The sequence below is a fragment of the Gymnogyps californianus genome, chromosome 3 (assembly GCF_018139145.2).
Source record: "Gymnogyps californianus isolate 813 chromosome 3, ASM1813914v2, whole genome shotgun sequence".
NCBI classification, from domain to species: Eukaryota; Metazoa; Chordata; class Aves; order Accipitriformes; family Cathartidae; genus Gymnogyps; species Gymnogyps californianus.
Genome location: NC_059473.1, coordinates 33699415 through 33718487, shown reverse-complemented (window position 1 = coordinate 33718487; position 19073 = coordinate 33699415). Strand labels below are relative to the sequence as shown.

Below are 19073 nucleotides of genomic sequence, written 5' to 3'. Positions count from 1 at the left end.
CAATGCTGCCTTAAAGCCCAAGTTTTCTTTTTTAACTCTTTCTCTCTCATAAGCATTTTGACTAATAAGTGATTCCATAGACCAGACGTATACACTCTCACACTCTCATACGCAGTCTCATCTATGTGGATTTTTGGTTTGATTAATTCTTTCGCTTCTTAGGGCTCTTCCTGGATACTGGCAGGCCAGTTGGTCTTTAGTTGCCTCTGGGTCCTGCACTGACCACCACTCTTTTGGTGAGCAGTGAGGCTACGACAACCTGACACAGCTGGCTTGTGGCTACCCAGAGGTCCATAAGAGCCATCAGTCCAGTTTGAGTGTTTGTGACTCCTAGATGGCAGGAACTCTCCTTTCCAGTGTAATAGGGTTACATTAGTTTTTCTTCATGTCTAAATGAATTACCTTGTCTTTCTGTCTGATGGCAAATTTCATGTTTCATTTACTGTAAATTCTTCTATTCTCCAATATATGCCAGGCTTCAGCATACAATAGATTTTCCTCATTATTTCAAAAGAAGTGTTATCAATAAAAAGAAAATTAAAATGTGTCATGATGATTTGGAGAGAAAATAGATACACTGAGGCTAAGCTTTCATCCCAATTAGACCTTGACAGTAAGAACTACTGGGGGAAAAGAATTCACAGAGTTTCAGAGAATGTGAAATAACATTGGTTTTTTGTTTTGTTTTGGTTTTGTTTGTTTTTTGTTTTTTTTTTAAATCAATTCTCCTTTAGCAAGTTTTTCTTTTTTTCAGGAATATAGTGGAATTTCTTTTTGTGTGAGATGGTTTCTCATAATAATTTTGTCTTGTAATACTTCTTGGTTACAGCTCATGCAATGGCAGTCAGACTGAATTTCTGAGTCCTGTGACCCTCTGGAATTTAACCCACTGGATTTCACCTTCATTGGCTTCTAATATATAATATTTACTGATTCCTGATTCCTTGAGCTGCCTTTGCAAGGATGTTTTGAATGGCTTACTTCAATTTGCTGTCCATTAATCTTGAGGGAAAAAAAAATGATGGTTTCCTACTTGCTGCCCTCCATCAAGTGTGAGATCCTTAACAATTGTAGCAACATCCCAACCGAAGGAAGTGGTTGGCACTGCCAGCAGATAACGAGAGCAGGTGACAAAATGTTCATAGCAGTTAATGGATGTGAATGTGTATGTTGCATGTGCTGACCTAATCACTCCTTCTGTTTTTGTGTAAACATATGCAAACAAATATCCTTAAGAGTAAGGAGAAACCTCCACCAGGCATAACTTTATTTTTATGTCCTCTTTATATTATCTCTTACTGGTATATTCAGTACACCAATTACAAAAGCAAATAGACTATGCCTACCAAAACCATTATCAGTTACCATTTAGCATCCTCATTAGAAATGGCTTATTAGAATATGAATGTCTATATTATTTTTTAAAACATCATTCTTGACTTAGAGTACCTACTACTAGTCCACCACTGACAATTATCGAACAAATTACCAGTTGTCAACTAATATGCAAATAGCCTACTGGCTGGTTATAATTTCAAATAAGTTTTAATATTTTCCCATTGAACAGAAATGCTGAGTTCTAATGAGTTCTAGTTTGCAGTAATGAGGGAGCTGACAACAGGATGAGGTTGCAGGAGTCAAGGCTGGGTTTGAGCAAAAGCTGTAATTGAGAGGTATTTTGATACCTGTGCAGAACTGCATCCTCCTAACTTGGCTTCTCATACCTCAAAATGTTTTAACTGTCTGTTTCCGAACATTGCCTCGGTAGAGGCTAACCCTGGTTGAGGGATTGACCCAGCACTGCTTTTGGAGGGGCAGCTTCATAACATAGAATAGGTCAGTTTACTACAAAGCAGCCAACATTGTTACTCTAGCTATGCTCTGATACAGGGGCACCTCCAGGTTGCTTATGTACAGCAGTAAAAGTTGTTAGACTTCCCCAATACTCCAGACAGCAGAGAGAGGGTTTCTTTTGATACACCATGGTTGAGTGCTCCTTCACCTTTGTACTTTTGGTGCTTTTTCCCCTTTTATTTTGGTGCTTCAGTCTGATGTAATTTTATTATGAGCCATTTCATCGTAGCTGCTTTTACAAGATCAAGCTGCTAACTGCTTCAGAAAGGTGTTTTATTTATTACCAGTTTTGTTATTCAAACATGTAGACAGAAGGAATAAAAAGAGTACGTGGGTAGCTTAGGCAAAGATTTACAGCTTCATTTTGTAGCACAGATGTTTGTATAAGCATTTACATTTTGGGGAGCTTGTGTTAGCATACCTGTTCTCTGGCTTAACATCTCTGTCTCTGGGTCTGCATGATCTCAGAAAAGAAAAAGCACATTTACTCTTTGTGCGCAGCCTTTTCCCTGTGGATTTTGTAGCTGAGGCTTAACATTTCCAAAATCTGTGTGTTTTAAAATCTAATATTTCAGTGAGCTGGAATTTATGCATGTTGTAAAATCCACACAAAGATGGCAGCAACTATTTCAGACTGTTGTTGCTGCTGAACGGTTAGCAGTTGTCCTGGAGTATGCGCCGTCTGATCTCTTTGCAGCCGTGTCCTCCCAAGCTGCTCCCTGGCCCTGAGGACGAGCAGCAGCGGCGTCTGCTGCAGGCAGAGAGTGGGCAAAGCACTCCCCAGCAACGCTGTGGCTTCGCCTTCTAGCCAGGAGAGCGATCGGTGAGGAAGAAAGGTTGCACCAAGACTCAGACAGCTCTGCACACCTTGCCCTGAGAGCAGGCTCTCTTCCCGTTAACCCCGTGGCTCATTTTGCTTCTGGCAGTGCTGCATGGGCAGGTGTACCGGTTTTGCACCCCAGAGGGGACATGGCTGCTGAAGGAGAATTCATCCCTGCCCTGGAGGAACCTGTCTGAGTGCGAGGCCTCTGACCAGGTAAGAGTTTCTGTCTCTTGCTGCTGTTGTTGTTTAGGACAAAACAGAAGAGCGGAAAAATATAGTCGTTTATGCCCATGCGTTTTTGTCCTGTCAAAGTAATCTTTACAAACTCATCCTGGGTGCCTCATTTCAGTGAGCCTAATGGTAAGGGACGTCAGGCCTCTCCCCTGCAACAAAGGGAACATGAGGGTAGACGAGAGCAGGTTTAAATGTATGTGAGAGTGCCAAGAGAAGTGAACCAGGTAGTCCCAGCTGTGGTGCAGTGCAGGGGGCTCAACTGCAGCCCACCTGAACCAGAGGAGTGACCTAATATTATTCCTTTGCCTTTTCTTCCATTGGCATATCGTTACAATAAAATGACTGTTTGCTCTCTCTGTCTTGTTAGCAGCTATTAAGGTGATTAAGATGAACTGAACTGAAGGATATTTGCTTTTCACCTTTGGGCAGGGGGCAGTCCCTGCTTTTTGTTTGTTTGGGGTTTTTTTGTCTTTTTACCTTAATTTGCTGTGGCTGATGGAATTAGGCTTGTCAGTGTTATTTTCTTGCCCCCGTGCTTTGTGCTCTGCAGGGAGCTGAGGCACCTGGCACCAAATAAAGGAGAGCGTAGGGATTTCCAGGGGATTTTTGTCAGCCATTGGCGTCAGCTAGCGCACCGTGTGCATTCCCATGACACGTGATACCATTACTGCTGTGAGCCTCCAAGGGTGATGCTTTTCCTCACATAAATTGAGTGCACTCTCTCTGTCCCAGGATACTTGGAACTAGTACGTACCTAGCCAAAACAGTTCAAGTATATGAAGTTCCCAAGTGCTGCGGGATCTGTGTCCTCTGGAGTTCCCATTGCCTAGTGCCTCGTTCTTCAGAAGGAATAAATGGCTGCAGACTAGAAGGAGATGGGAAAAAAGATAGTTTCTAATTCTCCAAATATGTTAAATTTAACTTTTTCCTTTTAATTTGCAGCTTTATTCCTTGCCCCTTCCATGTTCTGGGGTATCCCAGCAGAGCATGTTATCTTAACGCAAAGTGTAAGCCTGGTCATTTGACTTTTCCTTGTTTGCCATTATGGTTTCTTCCAGAGTTGTGTTGGGACATGCCAAGGTCATTTGGCAACTGCCTCCAAGTTTCCATGAACTGATTTGGATTCTGAAACCCTGCATGCATGGTGTCACTCCCTGAAATGTGAACAGCCATGTTTGGTTTTCCAGCTAATGTATATAGAGCCCCCTAATAACCTACTTTGTTTTATGCATCTTGTACATGAGAACAAGAGCTTGTTTTCATAAGTTTGCAGTGTATTATGTTACAACTGTTGCTAGAACAAAATCCAAAGGGTTTGTGAGTGAATCCTTATAAAATAACATTGTTTACTTTAAGTGTGCGATGTGATTTTGATCTGTGTAGATGTTTTAAATTGTCAGGTCTCAATAGTTTGCCTGAGCTTTGATACTGAAGAGATTGTTTCTTTGGAAGGCAGCTCTCATATCATTCCCTTTAAAACATTAACCTAGCAAATCCCTGAGGAACAGCCTGTATGTTCACCTTAAATCCTCCTGGCTGTGCAAAGTACATTTGAATAGCTGTACTTATTTCTGAAGTACAATGAATGTATTCCTTTGTACAGCACAGGTCTTGGGAGTCAATTGCAGAATTAGCTTGAAGAAGGGAAGTAAAATGCCTGAGTCTGTTTAGACAAAGATACATGCTTAGAAATGAACCAGAACAGAGAATACGAATGTGCCTCAAAGGCTAGGCAATAAGTCTGTGTTAGAACTCAGACCTGCCTGTAGCTTTTCAAATACTTCTCTTCTCCTTAAAGATTTTGGCCAGCCCTTTCAAGCAAGGGTCTCGGTGGTCATGTCTGAGAGCCACAGCCCAGGACTGTCAGGGGATGCGGGCATCTCCGCTGTTCTGGCCCGCATCGGGTCGCTCCCTCCCAGGCAGTGCTGTAACACCTAGGTCATGAGATGGTGTTGGGCTATGGTTCGTTGCCAGGAGGTTGCATAGTTGAGGCAGAAGAGAGACTATACGGGGGCAGAAAAGAGTTTAGTTGTATGAATGCAAGGCATGCTTTGCCTTGGAGTCAATGATGGGACCTGGCTTGTTTTATTTCTAAGTATAGCCGTAGCCAAAGGATCCCCCTCATTCAGCAGTAAAGAGGCTTGCTTTAAGTGTTCAAGTCTGAAAACATCAGCTTTGCAGTAAAAATGGCAGGGTTGAGTTGTGTCTGTGCTTCCTGCCAATTGTTTAAGACTTGCTTGTGTGGTAATTCATGCCTCTCCAACTTTATTATGAAATAATGTCACATTATCTATTTTCTAGCCTGGCTGCAAAACCCAACTGTTTGAGCGAACACCTGGGAGCAGCTGGGGAATTAAGATTAAATTTTTATTTCTTTAGAGCATACAGAAAGTGGAAGACTGATTTGATATGTGCATTTAAACTTGAAAGTAGGAGAATGACTTCTGGTTATCATTAAGAAAAGTTAGAAAGCAGCTGGGAGAAAAGAACTGAAGCCCATGAGCTCTGTCTTTTCCCCCCCTCCCCTTTTTTTTTTCTTTTTTTTTTTTTTTTCTCCTTTGTATGCTCTCAGGATGCACCAGAAGAACAGCTCCTGAATTTGTCCATCATATACACCATTGGATATGCTCTTTCCTTCTCTGCCCTTGTAATAGCAACTGCCATTCTTCTTGGATTCAGGTAACTGGCGAAGCTCTGAAGAGAGTGGAGAAAAGGTGTTATGTTTTTCTATATGATAGTATCAGACTTTGACAGAAACATTTGATTATGTTTTTTCCATTCTTCCACCACCTCATTATTACTCTATCTTACGTCACTTCTGTGTTCCTTCCTACAATCGTTTCGTCTCAAAATGCAAGTGAAATTCCTAAATTTTTGCAGTGTTACCTGTATGAATGTGTGGAACGGATGCTTTTTATCAGTTGAAATATTTTGTTGTGATATTTTGTATTTCAATGAAATTTCCACTGGAAGAGATGGAAAATGAGAGAGATTCCAACATTCCCTCATGGTGTCACCTTGCAGATGAGGCACTAGTCTGGAGTGTGAGAGGACATTTAGGACAGAAGTTTTCATCTTGCCTTGCTTGGAATTGCACAGAGCATAAAGCTCAGTCTGGCCTATTTCCCAGCCTTCACATGCAGGGTGTATTTCAATGCAGAAGTGGATTTTTGACACAATTTCTCTTTTTGGAGAACTTTCAGAAATTCTTATTTCTTTTGCAATATGGAAGAGAACCTAATTTTGAAACTTGAAAAGTTTCTGTGAAATAAATTGCTGTCACCTGGTCAGATTGGTGTATTGGGTTCATCCAGGCATGCACCAACAAATTGCATGGAGTGCATAAAAATTAAGAGACTATTGGTTGCACATGCCAGTGATACACCGTGTATCAGGTACACCAGTTTGCTTAAAAAAAAGAGGGGGAAAAAAAACCCCAAAACCAACTTTGGACTCCAACAGAGATATCTCTTTTTTCCCCTCTGTAAATGCAAGTGGTGTCTTGATTCCAGCCAGACTTCCCTGCAGTTTGGGGATGCTTAGCATAGGAGACTGATATTTAGAAAACACAAAGATGTGATCCTACTGTGTTGTGGAAAGGAAGTCCCTCTGCCATGGCGTCCTGCTCCCTGCTGCTGTATACAGCCAGGTCCTGTCATCCATCTTACACGCTGATGAGGCTGCCTCCTACAAAAGTATAGTTTTCCATCTCTTGATACTCTTACTTGAAATCAGGTCAGGAACCTTCAGTGCTCTGATCCTTAAGAAACTTTCTTCCCTGACTAAAGAATTATCATAGCCAGTTCATGATCATTTGCTCTGGTGCCAGCACTCTCTGTTAGCAAGACAGTCCCTCTCCTTTCCTCTCTCTTAACTGTTTATACCCCTTACGTATTTAAAAAGATCAGTCATGCCTTTTAGCTTCTAATTTCCAAAACTAAAATGATGCAAGCCTTCTAATATTGTACCACACCTTTTAGTATTGTATTATCCCTCCTCCTTCCAGTGGAGAAGCATAGGCTAGCAATCTCAAAGAAGATTTGAAATGACTACAGAAACGCAGAGACATGCTCACCCTCTGGGAATGCCACGTGATAATTATGATTTGTACGTGTTGTACCTGTGCAACTTTGGGACTCATCTGATAAAACGCCAGATGGTCTTGAAGTCTCCAAATGTCTCCCAGGATAAGTGTTTTCTCCTTGTTTCACCCAGCAATGACACTTTTTGAGTAATCCTAGCAGCCCAAATGCAAAGGTCACTGAGCGCAGCCATATACTTTTTGAAGGAAGGAAGGAAAGATGCGCGTGTTTTTTTGGCAGGGAACAAAGAGCAAGTTTGTCACTGAGGACTGGTAGGAGAGAGGGAATTTTGATGCCCTGACTTTTGTGGAGAGATGCTTTAGCATTTTTTCCTTTAACTGTGAAGCAGCGACTGGAGAAATGTACATGAGTGTGTGTTTCTGATTTTGAAAATGAGGTTTCAGAGATGTTAACGGGGCTGACAGCCTTGTTAAAACTATGCCATCAATCCATTTTGTGCTTTCCTGTCTAAATTGTCCATCTGGAGACAACTTGGTCCTGGATCTCATGAAATACATGAGACCTACCCCTATGTGGATTGCAGTTGCTGGATTCTGACTGGAACCTCCACTCGTGGCCACTCCCCAGTAGGTGTGTAACCTCAACAAATGGGGATCGAAATCTGATTCAGTGGCACCAAAATGCTGATGTTCTCCGCTTTTGTAATAGGAAGGCCTTTTTAAGTTCTTAGACTACAGAATAACCTTTATATTTGTTTTTAATAACAATACAACAGAGGAAACAATATATCTCCAGTGTCCAATTTTACATCCTTTGAAAGAAATGGAAGAAAAGTCTGTAATTTCAGTGATGGAAGCTGAATTAAGCCCAAACAATTTGAATAACTTGCATTGCCTGTAGCAGAAATACTCAGTAATCTATGTGCAACCTATTTTCTTCTATTGGCTAATTTACATAATTTTTTCAATCAGATTTAAATGTGTAGCAGTTCTGAAGGGTGGCAACAAATAAATTTTGAGTTAAAGGAAAATAACTATTAATCATAGCTAAGTTTTGAAATAAGCTGTGACTTAAAAGTTTAAAAAAGTTCTATTTGACCTATGAAAAAAAAGTTCTCCTTCCTTTTCAGTGCAAAACTGACAACTTTCAGACCAAGTCTATTTTTCTACCCAAATTTATAGAGCAGTAAAAATAGACATTTAAAGCATAAGTTCACTGAAACTCTTGCTGGAACAATTGCTGTTTATCATATGTTACCTGTGTCTTTTAGCATCAAAAAGGAATCATGCCCAGTGTAACTTCCTTTGAAGCAAAGTGTGTACACTTGCAGTGCTGGAAGAAAAATGTTTGCGGATAAGGCTGGTATAAAACATTGGCAGCACTCTGCAGTTGGATGCCATTTACATGACTGCAGTTTCTTTTGCTATCCCTTAATATGCTCTTTTTTGACAAGTAGCAATTTTATTGCCTTTGCAGCTGGCTGCTGAAATTCAAGAGGATTTTTTTCTTTGTTTTTTTGTTTTCAATTCTGAATGTAGAGGTGAAAATTCTGTTCCTTTTAGTTCTACAGAAAGTATTTACAATTCCCCCAGGAGGCAATCTGAATACAGATTTTTCTCTTGTTGTCAAAGCGGTAATTTACAGGTGGATGTTTTTTCATTGTGGGTTGAGCACAGCCAGAAGCTGGTACTGCACACCAGTTCCTGAGCCTTGCCAAGGTGAACCTGTGCAGTGACATTGGGGTCAGTTCAAAGAGATTAGATTCAGCCTTATGTGAAACTTGACTTTTTTTAGTCCTTTCAAGATATGTCTCCTGAAAATGACTTTATTTTTACACTTTTTAAACTTTTAAAATCTTTTTTTCCTTATGCACTGATCTCCTTCCTTCTCCCAAACATTCACACATAGGGCTGAAGTTTTGAATGTCTTTTCCTTGATAGTGATTTCTTCCCAAAGACAGTTTGAAATCCCTACAGCCGTTCTCAAGTTATGGGATTTCCTCTGGTACCTCCTGATTTCCAGCAGGGCTCGTTGTTCCCTCTCTCAGTCCTACGTGTGATGTTGCAGCTTTTACGTAGGTGGAGGATCATGACTGGTTCTTGCTTTTTACAGACATCTGCATTGTACGAGGAATTATATTCACCTGAACCTCTTCACCTCTTTTATCCTCCGGGCTATATCCATCTTCATTAAAGACTCAGTGGTGAAGTGGATGTACAGCACAGCCACACAAGAGCACCAGTGGGAAGGACTTATCTCCTTCCAGGTAGGGGCAGACACTGTGGTGGTTCTCAGGATATTGGAGTCATCACTGCGGTGTGTCTGCATGACAGCAGGTAATTTCATTTTGTACAACAAGGGTTGTACAAAATGCTGTTCTTCAGTCCACGGAGTTTCTCTGAAACTTGTAGCACAATGTATGTGGTTGTGGTTGTGCCACCCCGGGCTTGGTACAGGCAAGTAGTTGATGCCGTGGCATGTTTCTCTGCCTGTGGGAAGTTTGCCCCTACTAGACAGAGGAAACATGAAGAGGTGGATTTTTGATATTTATATAAATGCCCATATCTTCTTGCCATGCTGCAGGTTCATTTCTTCTAGCGGTGACAAGAGGGCATTCGTTTCCCTAAGCCAGTGGCTTTTATGATAGGACTGTCCATCTTGCATAATGACCAAATTAGTTTGTCGTTCTTGGAGATCTTTATAATCTGTTGACGAAAAAAAGGGAAGCGTGTGATTAATGCAAATTTGAAAGCATTTAGAAAAGCTTTGGAGGAACAGGCTAATTAAATACTTCTAATAGAAGGGACAGGATATACAACTCTTTTGTGAATATGATGAAAGCATGCCTTTCCCCCTTCAGATTTGGAATACAAAATGTACTTGAATCTTCAAAGAAAGGCATTTTCATTATCTGTATAGCTCTTGTGATTCTAGAACATGCGTACAGCGTTTGCTGCTGCAATACAGGGTTGGGATCGTAAAGGGTATGTCTTCTGATGCATACTTAGTACCCATCCTTTTCTGACACTCTGCCTAAGGCTTAAGCACTAATACCACATAGTGAATCTCATATGATGGTTGATTTCTTCTCATCTGCAATGTATCCATTGGCAGAAAATAACGTAATACACATCTTAAATGGTTTGGAAATGTTTGCATTGGATTGTCAGTCATTCCCTCCTTCCAAAAAAACTTAGGTTTTATGCTTTCACACATGGTTTATCCAATAGTGGTTTCATCAGATCTGATGGATATATTAATTAGGTAATCAGGTTTCATACTTATCTAAAGCCCTGCTGACCACCTCTCTGTAATTTACCAGCCAAGAGAGATTTTGCACTTAGATGTGATGCACTGGGCAATATTGCTGCTCTAACAAAAATCTTTTGCTTTGGAAAATAGTCAACATTATTGCATGCACTATTTGCTCTTTAATAGAGAAATTCTCAGCTGCAGAATAGAATATCTGGGGAAGTGAAAACATTCACTGACTGCAGTTGATACAGTATCTTTCCCTTGCTGCTCTTGTCATCTTTGTGTTGTGCTTTTCAAATTATAATTCATTGCTTATTGAGGGAAAATGCAGAACATGTATTTTAAATTTTTTTTTTTAAGGAGGAATGTTGTTGAAAGCATCTATCTGCTGTGTATAGCACCTATTACTGGCTCCTGTCCCTTCAGTACTCAAATGTGATTAATTTAGCAAGTGTTGTTTTGAGGAGCAAGAGCAGGAGAGAGATCCAGTCTTTTGGGTTAGTATCCTTTTATTCTCAGCCCCTGTTGCATTCATTTGGGCTGTGCTTTCTTCCGTCACAGGAATCACTCAGCTGCCGCTTGGTCTTTGTGATGATGCAGTATTGTGTGGCTGCAAACTACTACTGGTTGCTGGTGGAAGGCATGTACCTGTACACGCTGCTGGTACTTTCAGTCTTTTCTGAGCAGAGGATTTTTCGGCTTTATCTCTGCATTGGCTGGGGTAAGTTGATCTTTCCGTGTGTCCGCCTGTGGCTGTGTGCACTGGCAGATGGTATAATAGGAAAAAATATTGTGTCTCTATCGTAGTGTGGCCCAGTTCAAGTCCTATACTCTCCGTTCCCTTTTTGTTCCCGATCTCTTACCTTGTTTGAGCTAGAGGGTGCTGGGCCGGCACAGGTCCTGGATGCTCGCGGCGTAGAGGCTGTGGGTTCATAACGCAGGGGCTGTGCGACGCCACAGAAACTCCCCGGACCAGTGGCAGGCCCATGGTACTTTTCCTGCAAGACATCGGCTTCCCAATACAAAATATGTGTGGGTGATTCCAGGTGAGTGTGGACTTTCCTGGACTGCCCTGCTTCAACTCCTGAAAGGTTTCCCATTGTATTCAAAGATGTGTTAACTACTTGTGGTGCAAAGTAGCAATGATACCTTGTATCTGGTCAAGGATAACAGTAGAGAAGTGGTGGCAGCATGAGCTAGGGGGATGCAAAGGGGCTGATGAAGAAGGGGCTGCTAGCAGGGAGTTGTCACGTTGGTTATGTGGGCAGAGCAGGTCAAGTAGTGATTGTCGGGCAAAAGAGTGGTCAGGGTGCACGTGCCGTGGGCATATGTGTGCATGAGATTAAGGACTGTGATGCCTTGAAATCAGTTGGTTGAGCTAGTCACCTTCTGTAGGAATCCTAAAGCTTTGATTCTTTCACTGTCCAGTTAGCCTGAAAATATATTACTGTTCAGGATTAATCCTATTTTTGGAATGATCTCTTGTGTGCTTTTATTGCGTTATCTCCCTTCCTTTTCTCCCCCCTCCCCTTTTGGTGGAAATCAGGCGACTTTTGGAAAGCTGGAAGTAAATCCAAGTAAATACTGCAAGTGCTTTCACAGATACTAGTTTGAACATTTAAAATGCTTTGACTGTCCTTCTCTCTATGGATTTGTCAACTGTGAATATTCTAGCAACTGAGTTCACTGGTAAAATGCATATAAATGGCATACTGTGAATTACTCAATTCTACTGAACAGTGATATATGAGGAGCAAAGGCTTTCCGGCATATTGATGGGAATAAATAAATGCAAGTAATAGCAGTTTCCTGCTGGAGACTTTTAGTTAAAAAGTTCTATATCTTCCATTATTGTTTTATATAGGATATGCAGCAAAAGCAACAGCATCTTTTATAACATTTGAACTATGTATGTTTTAATCATATTTTACGAATAGCCATACCTTCAATTAAAAAAAAAAAAAAAGATGGGGGAGCTATCCTGAAGCACTGACTGAGATCATGAGAGGAAATAGAAAAGAAATTAGAGCAAAATTACATCTAGCCAAATCTTGAGGGTATTGTGTTGTTTTATAAGTAAGGGATAGGATAGTTTTGATCTGAATCACTTCTAGTTAGAGTTTGTCTCTTGCAAAAGCAGAAGGCAAAACCAGAAGATGCTATTTTGTTTTTTTTCTTCCTTTACAATGGAGGTTTTGCTACTGTATATTGAATTTCTGGATGAGTTTGTGGAAATGAGTGGCAATGCCAGAACTTGGCACTGGATATATGGGTTTCATCCAAGCTTCTAGAAAAGCTCTGCCCGTGCCATTCAATCCTCATCTGTACAGTTTCTTGCTATTCCAGCCATGGCTGCATGTGCAAACCTTGCCAATGATTCTCCATCTTCAAATGCAGAAGCATCTGCTATTTCAGTGCTCCCAGATCAGTTATACCAGATGAGTTTCATCTCTAACAAGTGGAAAGATATGAAGATTTTTTCAACTCTTTCTTGCTTCTTCACTGGTGATTCAATTTTTTGGGTGCTCAGGTCCCTCACCAGGTGCCTTTCTGCTGTATGCAATGCTCAGAAGATGGGGTTTTTTTGAGCAGCATGATAGCCTCAGCATAATGCCAAGCCTTCAGAGAGATAGTAGGTTCGTGTTTGAGCTGAGAGAGTACTGCTCTTTGAAATAGTTTATCAACTGTAAAAATAAAGCTGGATCAAGCAACAAATATCTATTTGATGGTCAGAGCTGATTTGATATCCTGACCCTTTGTTCTGTTAGTGAATTGTCCTATTACAGGATAATTTTTTAACTTGTTCATTACTCATCATTTGATGAATATTTATGTTTTAAAATTTCGTATATGTATTGTTCACAAACTCAGTGGATGTTAGTCACTTCATGTTGTTATTTCTTCTAATTATAACTGAACTTTGTGATCACTCACAGACCGTACGGTATTGTTTTTGCTGTCTGAATAGCTTCTGCAGTCCCCCATGCGATCACATATGTTTGCACTTGTACTTCTCTCAAATGTACATATGAACAAAACTGTGTATTCTCCTCAAGGTTTTTGTCCACCTGAGTGTTTGCACGTACTCTCGGTCATGATATTTGCCCTGTTGTACTTTCTTCGAGGAACAACAGGTCTCAGAACAAACAAGAAACTAGAGCAAATTATTTCCTCAGGTAATCCCAAGCAAAACTGTAATGTAAGGGCCACCTTTCAAATAGGTAGAAATGTCCCAATACCTATTTCTCTCCAAGCTTTTAAACTGCTATATAAAGTAGTGCTACATTTTTTTATAACAGGGGAAAAAGTCCACATAATTGTGTCAGTAAAAACCAGTACTTTTCCCATTTTATGTCTAACATGATCATTTCATCTCAGTTCAAAACACGGAAAGGGTAAACCTGCTTTTCAAATAGAAACATGTAAAAGATGCCATACTCAGTCTGTGTTTTCCTTGGAACAGTCACCAGACAGTGAGAAGTGTAAAGAAAAATTAATAAATATTTCGCAAATATATTTTTGCTATATGATAATTTCAGGTCAGTTCTTAATGTTATTTAGATGGTAGTCCATTTAGTAGCAGTTCAAATGAGTAATTGTTCTTTGCTGTTGAAATGTTTTATAAGGGGAGAAATCTGTTTATCTTGTGTTATTGTACTTTGCAAAAGCTAGAAAAGTTATAAAATCTTGACAGACCTAAGGAAACTAACGTAGTTTTACAAATTGGGAGTCATTTATATTGACATCATGTATATTGCTAGGATTCTATAAAGCTTCCTGATCACTTGTGATGTAACTGTATTCGTGTAATGGCCACTTCCTTGCTGAGATTTCACACCATACTAGGCTTTGAGATGGCAGTGTTAAATTTTTCCTATTTCATTTAGTGTGGAAAATGTCTTGCTTATGCCTTCCTTTTCTTTGTAAAAGCAGACTTTCATACATTGGTGCCAACCCTGAGTTCCACATATCTTACTGCAAAAACAATGGTTTATGTCATTTTCAAAGCTGATGGGGGGGGGAAGCAGAAACACTAACAGCATCAACAAAGAAAATTCTTAATGGGCTAACGGCAGAGCAAGTAGATGAGTTGTTCCCTTCAATCTGGAGGTCAACACAACAGCAGCTAAACAGGATGTTGATTCAGATAGTCATTATCTGACTTGCAGAAAAAAAAAATCTGTTGCTATACATTGCTGGTACCTGGTGCTTCCTTCCACTGGCATAAGAGAAATGCTTGACGACAGATCTTGCTTTCTAGAGAGAACAAAACATTTGCAGAAGAAGAGGGGAAAGAAAACAGCGTAATTACGGAGATCAACATGATTACTTTTTTGGTTTGTTTGTTTCTCGGGATGTGCAGGCTGCTCTTAATCAGGGTGTCCAGGACACCAGCTCAGTGTTCATTGTGTCTGAGCCCAAGTGAAGAGTCGCTGAGCTTGACATTGACTTTAAGCAGCTGTGTCAGTGCTGTACAAAGTCTCTGGAGAAGAGCAGTTTATACTGTAACGCTGCTGTATGCATTTTTCAGCAGCTTTTAGTGGAAAAAGGACCTGTTCACATTCAGAAGCAGGGAGGAGCGAGGAATGGGGAAACAGCAACATCAACATCCCACAGTGATTGTGTGCGACATCCACGCAGGAAGAATGACAGGAGACAATTTTCAGCACTAAAGGCTAAGCAGAAAATGTTAATAAAAAGCTAAACATTCTCTGAGCTTCTATGGCAATTTTACACCCAGCTGCACTTGCAGCGGGGAAACTGCCATAAAAAATAAATAATCCCCTTCCCAAGCCTTGGCAATCCAAACTTGCTTTAAGGAAGAATACTTTGAGGGAATGAAGCTATTAAAGGCAGGAAGCCTGGCTAGGGTGTCAAAATCTACATCCTGGTTGCAAGGAAGATCTAACTGGAACAGAGCCAGTAAGAAACCTTCCTTCTGAAGCCCAGTATGAACTCAGTGTAGCAACAGGATGCATTCATTGTGCTAACCACTTCTTGTCTGTTTTCAAATGAAAACTATGTTTCAGACAAGGATGTGAAAATAGGTTTTGTGTCCAGACTGATCTTGGTAGGAAATGCATCTGTCAGGAGTTTCTCTTAATTCTCTTCACTCTTTGTCTTCTGGATTAAACTCTTTCATGCTTTTCCTTTCTTAGAAAGAAAAACATTTCATCTTTTCTTCTCACATCTTCAGTGCTCTTACTCTTTCTACATCTAGTTGTATTTATTTATCACTTCGTTCAGTTCCTCGTCACATACTTCTTGCATTCATATGTTAAGCAGTTGACCAAGTCGGACCATCCTGGATGGTTTCTGAGAGAAAGAGGAGGATTGGAGTTCTGACAGGAGTAGTGTCCCCCTGGCTTGTGTGCCTGATTGTCTCGGAGGTCAAACTTCTCAGCACGTGGAAACCAGTGATGTCAGGTTACATCTGAAATATGAGCTTATAGACAAACTCATTAGTCCTAATACGCTGTATTCAGAATAGGTCCTTATTTAAGGGTCTCAGCAGGATGGCAGTGCTCTGGTCCTACAGAAACAAATTTACTTCAGGAAGAATCTCTAATCAGCATGTGAGGATGAGGGGAGCCTCCCTTGCTCCTCATACATCTTTCTTCCCTGAAATTGCCTTTACGTAAAATGTGGTACAATGCAAAGCTAGAAATATCGTGTGTCTGTAAGAATGAAAACTTGCTTGCACATCGAGGAAAGGGAAAGAAGATGGCATGGAATAGCACCACCTGGTGACACCTTTCATGGTAACTGCTACTTAGTGGACTCCAGAACAAGCCTGAGCTTTTCTGTTCTGTTACCAAAATATCTCAGACCCGTTAAACAAAGAGACTGATTCCTACGTGCTGTTATCAGGACATGGTAACTTCCATTAGCAGCTCCACGAATTGGGACATTAGGGACGAATTGTCCATTAGGGACAATTGAGCATTGTGAAAATGTCAACCAAACGGTGGTTCTTGTGCAGAATTTCTCACAGCTTTTTTCTCTTACCTAACCTGTCCTGTTATCATTCTGGATAATGCCTGGGTTTCCAACGTTTTGGTTTTTTTTTCCCCCTTACTATGCAGACACCTGGCCAAATGTAGAATATGTAAGCTAGAGTGAAAATAAGTAGGTCGTGCTGCTTATTTGTGCAGTGGGGTGTTAAGATGTTGATTTGGCAGTTCCATTACTTTCTCATCATCTACATTATACGTTATTATCGCAGCCTATCATTCAGATGCCCTGTCCCCTGTCATTTGAAGTTGAACTTTATTAGCTGAGCTGTCGGCATGCTTATTTCCTGGTACACTTGACAGATTTCATAATCACCATGTAGCGTTCAAAGATTTTTGGTCAGTTATCGGCCTGCAAGAATTAACATGGCAGAGGCTATTATGAGCAGGCTGTTGCAGTTTCTGGCATCTTCAGCAGTGATGCAATACAGACAAAAGTAGATGTTACCATTTCCAGAATTCAGAGACCTTTCTGTGGTCAGTTAATCTGGGAAAAGATCAATCTTGGAGCTTTCTGTATGACAAAAAGCAAAACCAGAAAGAGTTCAGCCTATATCTTAAATAAATGCCTCCTATAAATGGGTGCAGTTTTTTCTCAGATATCTGATCTTCTTTGAATAGCAGCAGCAAGAGAAAGAGGTGTAGGACTGGAACTCAGATGCACCAAACGAGCTGCATGTTGGGAGCCCAGGACTAGAATACAACGCTGATTCTTTTAATGAATGATAGTCATCTGTAGAGTTTATTCAAGGAGCTGTATACAGTTTGCTTCCACTGCCTGCTCAAGCCAGCCAAATTTCTCTTGACTGAGTGAAGTAACCAGAATAATATTTGCGTTTGTGCCAGTTAATGCAGGTTAATTAGGTATCAAGATTGTAAATTAATCTATGGAGAGCTTCAGTGATCCTTGCAAACTACAATTATTGCAGAGATGCTGCAGACTTGCTCTTTTGCTGTTGTGAATGACTTCTACAGACTTGAGGTGGATTAGGGAATGTTCTTGGGGCAGTCTCCTCTTTAGATCTTGACTAGCGCTTTGGAAAACTGGATGCATTCCCATCTGCTGAGAGTGTGTCCCAGACAGTTTTCAGAGCCACCCATTTCTTAGGACAAGACTTTGTGAATTTGGTAGATGTCAGATGGTATCCGTGTAGAATTTACACTGATGTTCAAAGCTTACATGTATGTATTGCACTGTTAAGTCTTGGTGTCTCAGATTAAAATGTATATTGCTAGCATGGAAAATAATGTGACTGATGGTGTTGCAACACCAAGGCATGAGGGGCCTGCATCACAAGTGGGAATGGGCAGAGGATGTTGAACAAGTCACCTTGTAGATGCTGCCTATTAATTTGTATAATACTTGCATAGCAGGATGCTGATGCAGTTCAGTAATACCAGCCTCTCTCTAGCTAGGCTTTTTTGAAACATAATAACAGATTCTCAATTCAAATGTCAAGTAATGTGATTAAATATGGAGAGATTTCTGATGTATCTAGAAGATGGAGATATCAACAAATCATTATTGTTATCACTCAATATATCAGTTCCCTCCACTGACATACAGCCTTTGTGCTCTCAGTGTTCGTGTCTTATCCTGTAAGTTTCGTATTAAGATGTCTTAATTCTCAGCAAAGTCAAGAAAGGAATAATTCAAACTATAATTAGTTTCTATGAATCAAAGGCTCCTTTGTGTTTGGAAGTGATTTGCAATGAGCCTGTTCTTAATCTCTTATGCCACTATCAAAGCGGCACGGAGTTCTCAGTAACTTTGCTCCCAAAATACTGTGTACTCTCAGTATCAGGGACATCCATGGAACATGTTCAACCACTTGCCCCAGTAACCTCTATTCAATTCATTATCTTTGCTATTATTTTAATTATTGGTATTTTTTCTTGCTGCTCTTTATTCTCTCTTTTTTTTTTTTTAACTGATTAAGGAGAATAATTGGTCTTTTGTGCTGTATTTAGCTGTTCTGATAGTAGAGAAAGAATACAGTACAACAAGAGAGAAGGTTTTTACTGATAATACCCACTACAGATACTGCTTGTAGATTTTCAGACTGCGAGAGATCATTGATTTCCCTGTGGCTTCTGCTGTCAGGAACTGTGTGTTTGCCCTGTGCAGTGCTTACTGCTGCACGCTGATGTTCTTACGGTCCCTTACCATACTGGTTCTTAAGAATGCAATAACAAAGCACATTAAATGTTGTCCTTTCTATACAATTTATATACAGCATCAGACACTGTCCAAGGAGGTACACAGAGGAATTAGACCATCTTGATCCATCCTTAGGCAGAAATTCCTCATCCTGCTCGTTGAGTCTCAACTTGCTCTCCTTCCTTGTGGGCTTTTTTGGCATTTCCTGTACTGAGTATTGGTTGGTAGATGCACTTTAAAATTATTTTTCAAGACCTAGGCATTTCATAAATGAAAGAAATTAATTTGAGAGCCTTTGTCATTGTAAAGCAAGTAATGACTGCCAGCTTATTTGGCTTTTATCTCTTCCATTTACACCCCAGAAAAAATGACCAACCATAGCACATGCACTGTCAGGTAAGCGTAGGACCAAGCCTCTTCTCAAGACCGGATGCATCTGCTGTCTTTGCTGCAGCCACTCAAGTCCATGCCAGTATCACAGCCCAAACTTGGGACTTCTCTGCGGGGGAGGCCTGAGCACACTTGCTACGTGTCGTGTGCCTACACCCCCCTTTGCCATCGGGGGTATGTGGGGCTGAGTGTGCTCCAGCCCCGATGCCAATAGACAGCCTGAGCTTGGTGCTGCCTGAATACAGCGTAGCTGACCCACAGGCAGAAATGTGGATGCGAAGGTTCGCGTCAGAGTGCAC

General features: G+C 40.7%; 1 protein-coding gene across 1 annotated transcript in view; it reads left to right on the top strand.

The window, feature by feature from the left end:
• GLP1R (glucagon like peptide 1 receptor) overlaps positions 1-19073 on the top strand; it is a 90734-nt gene that overhangs the window by 54944 nt on the left and 16717 nt on the right. The window contains exons 4-7 of the mRNA XM_050894358.1: positions 2781-2896; positions 5484-5590; positions 9067-9220; positions 10771-10930. Of these exons, the coding sequence (XP_050750315.1) occupies positions 2781-2896; positions 5484-5590; positions 9067-9220; positions 10771-10930 (537 nt within the window). The remainder of the gene's footprint in view (positions 1-2780; positions 2897-5483; positions 5591-9066; positions 9221-10770; positions 10931-19073) is intronic.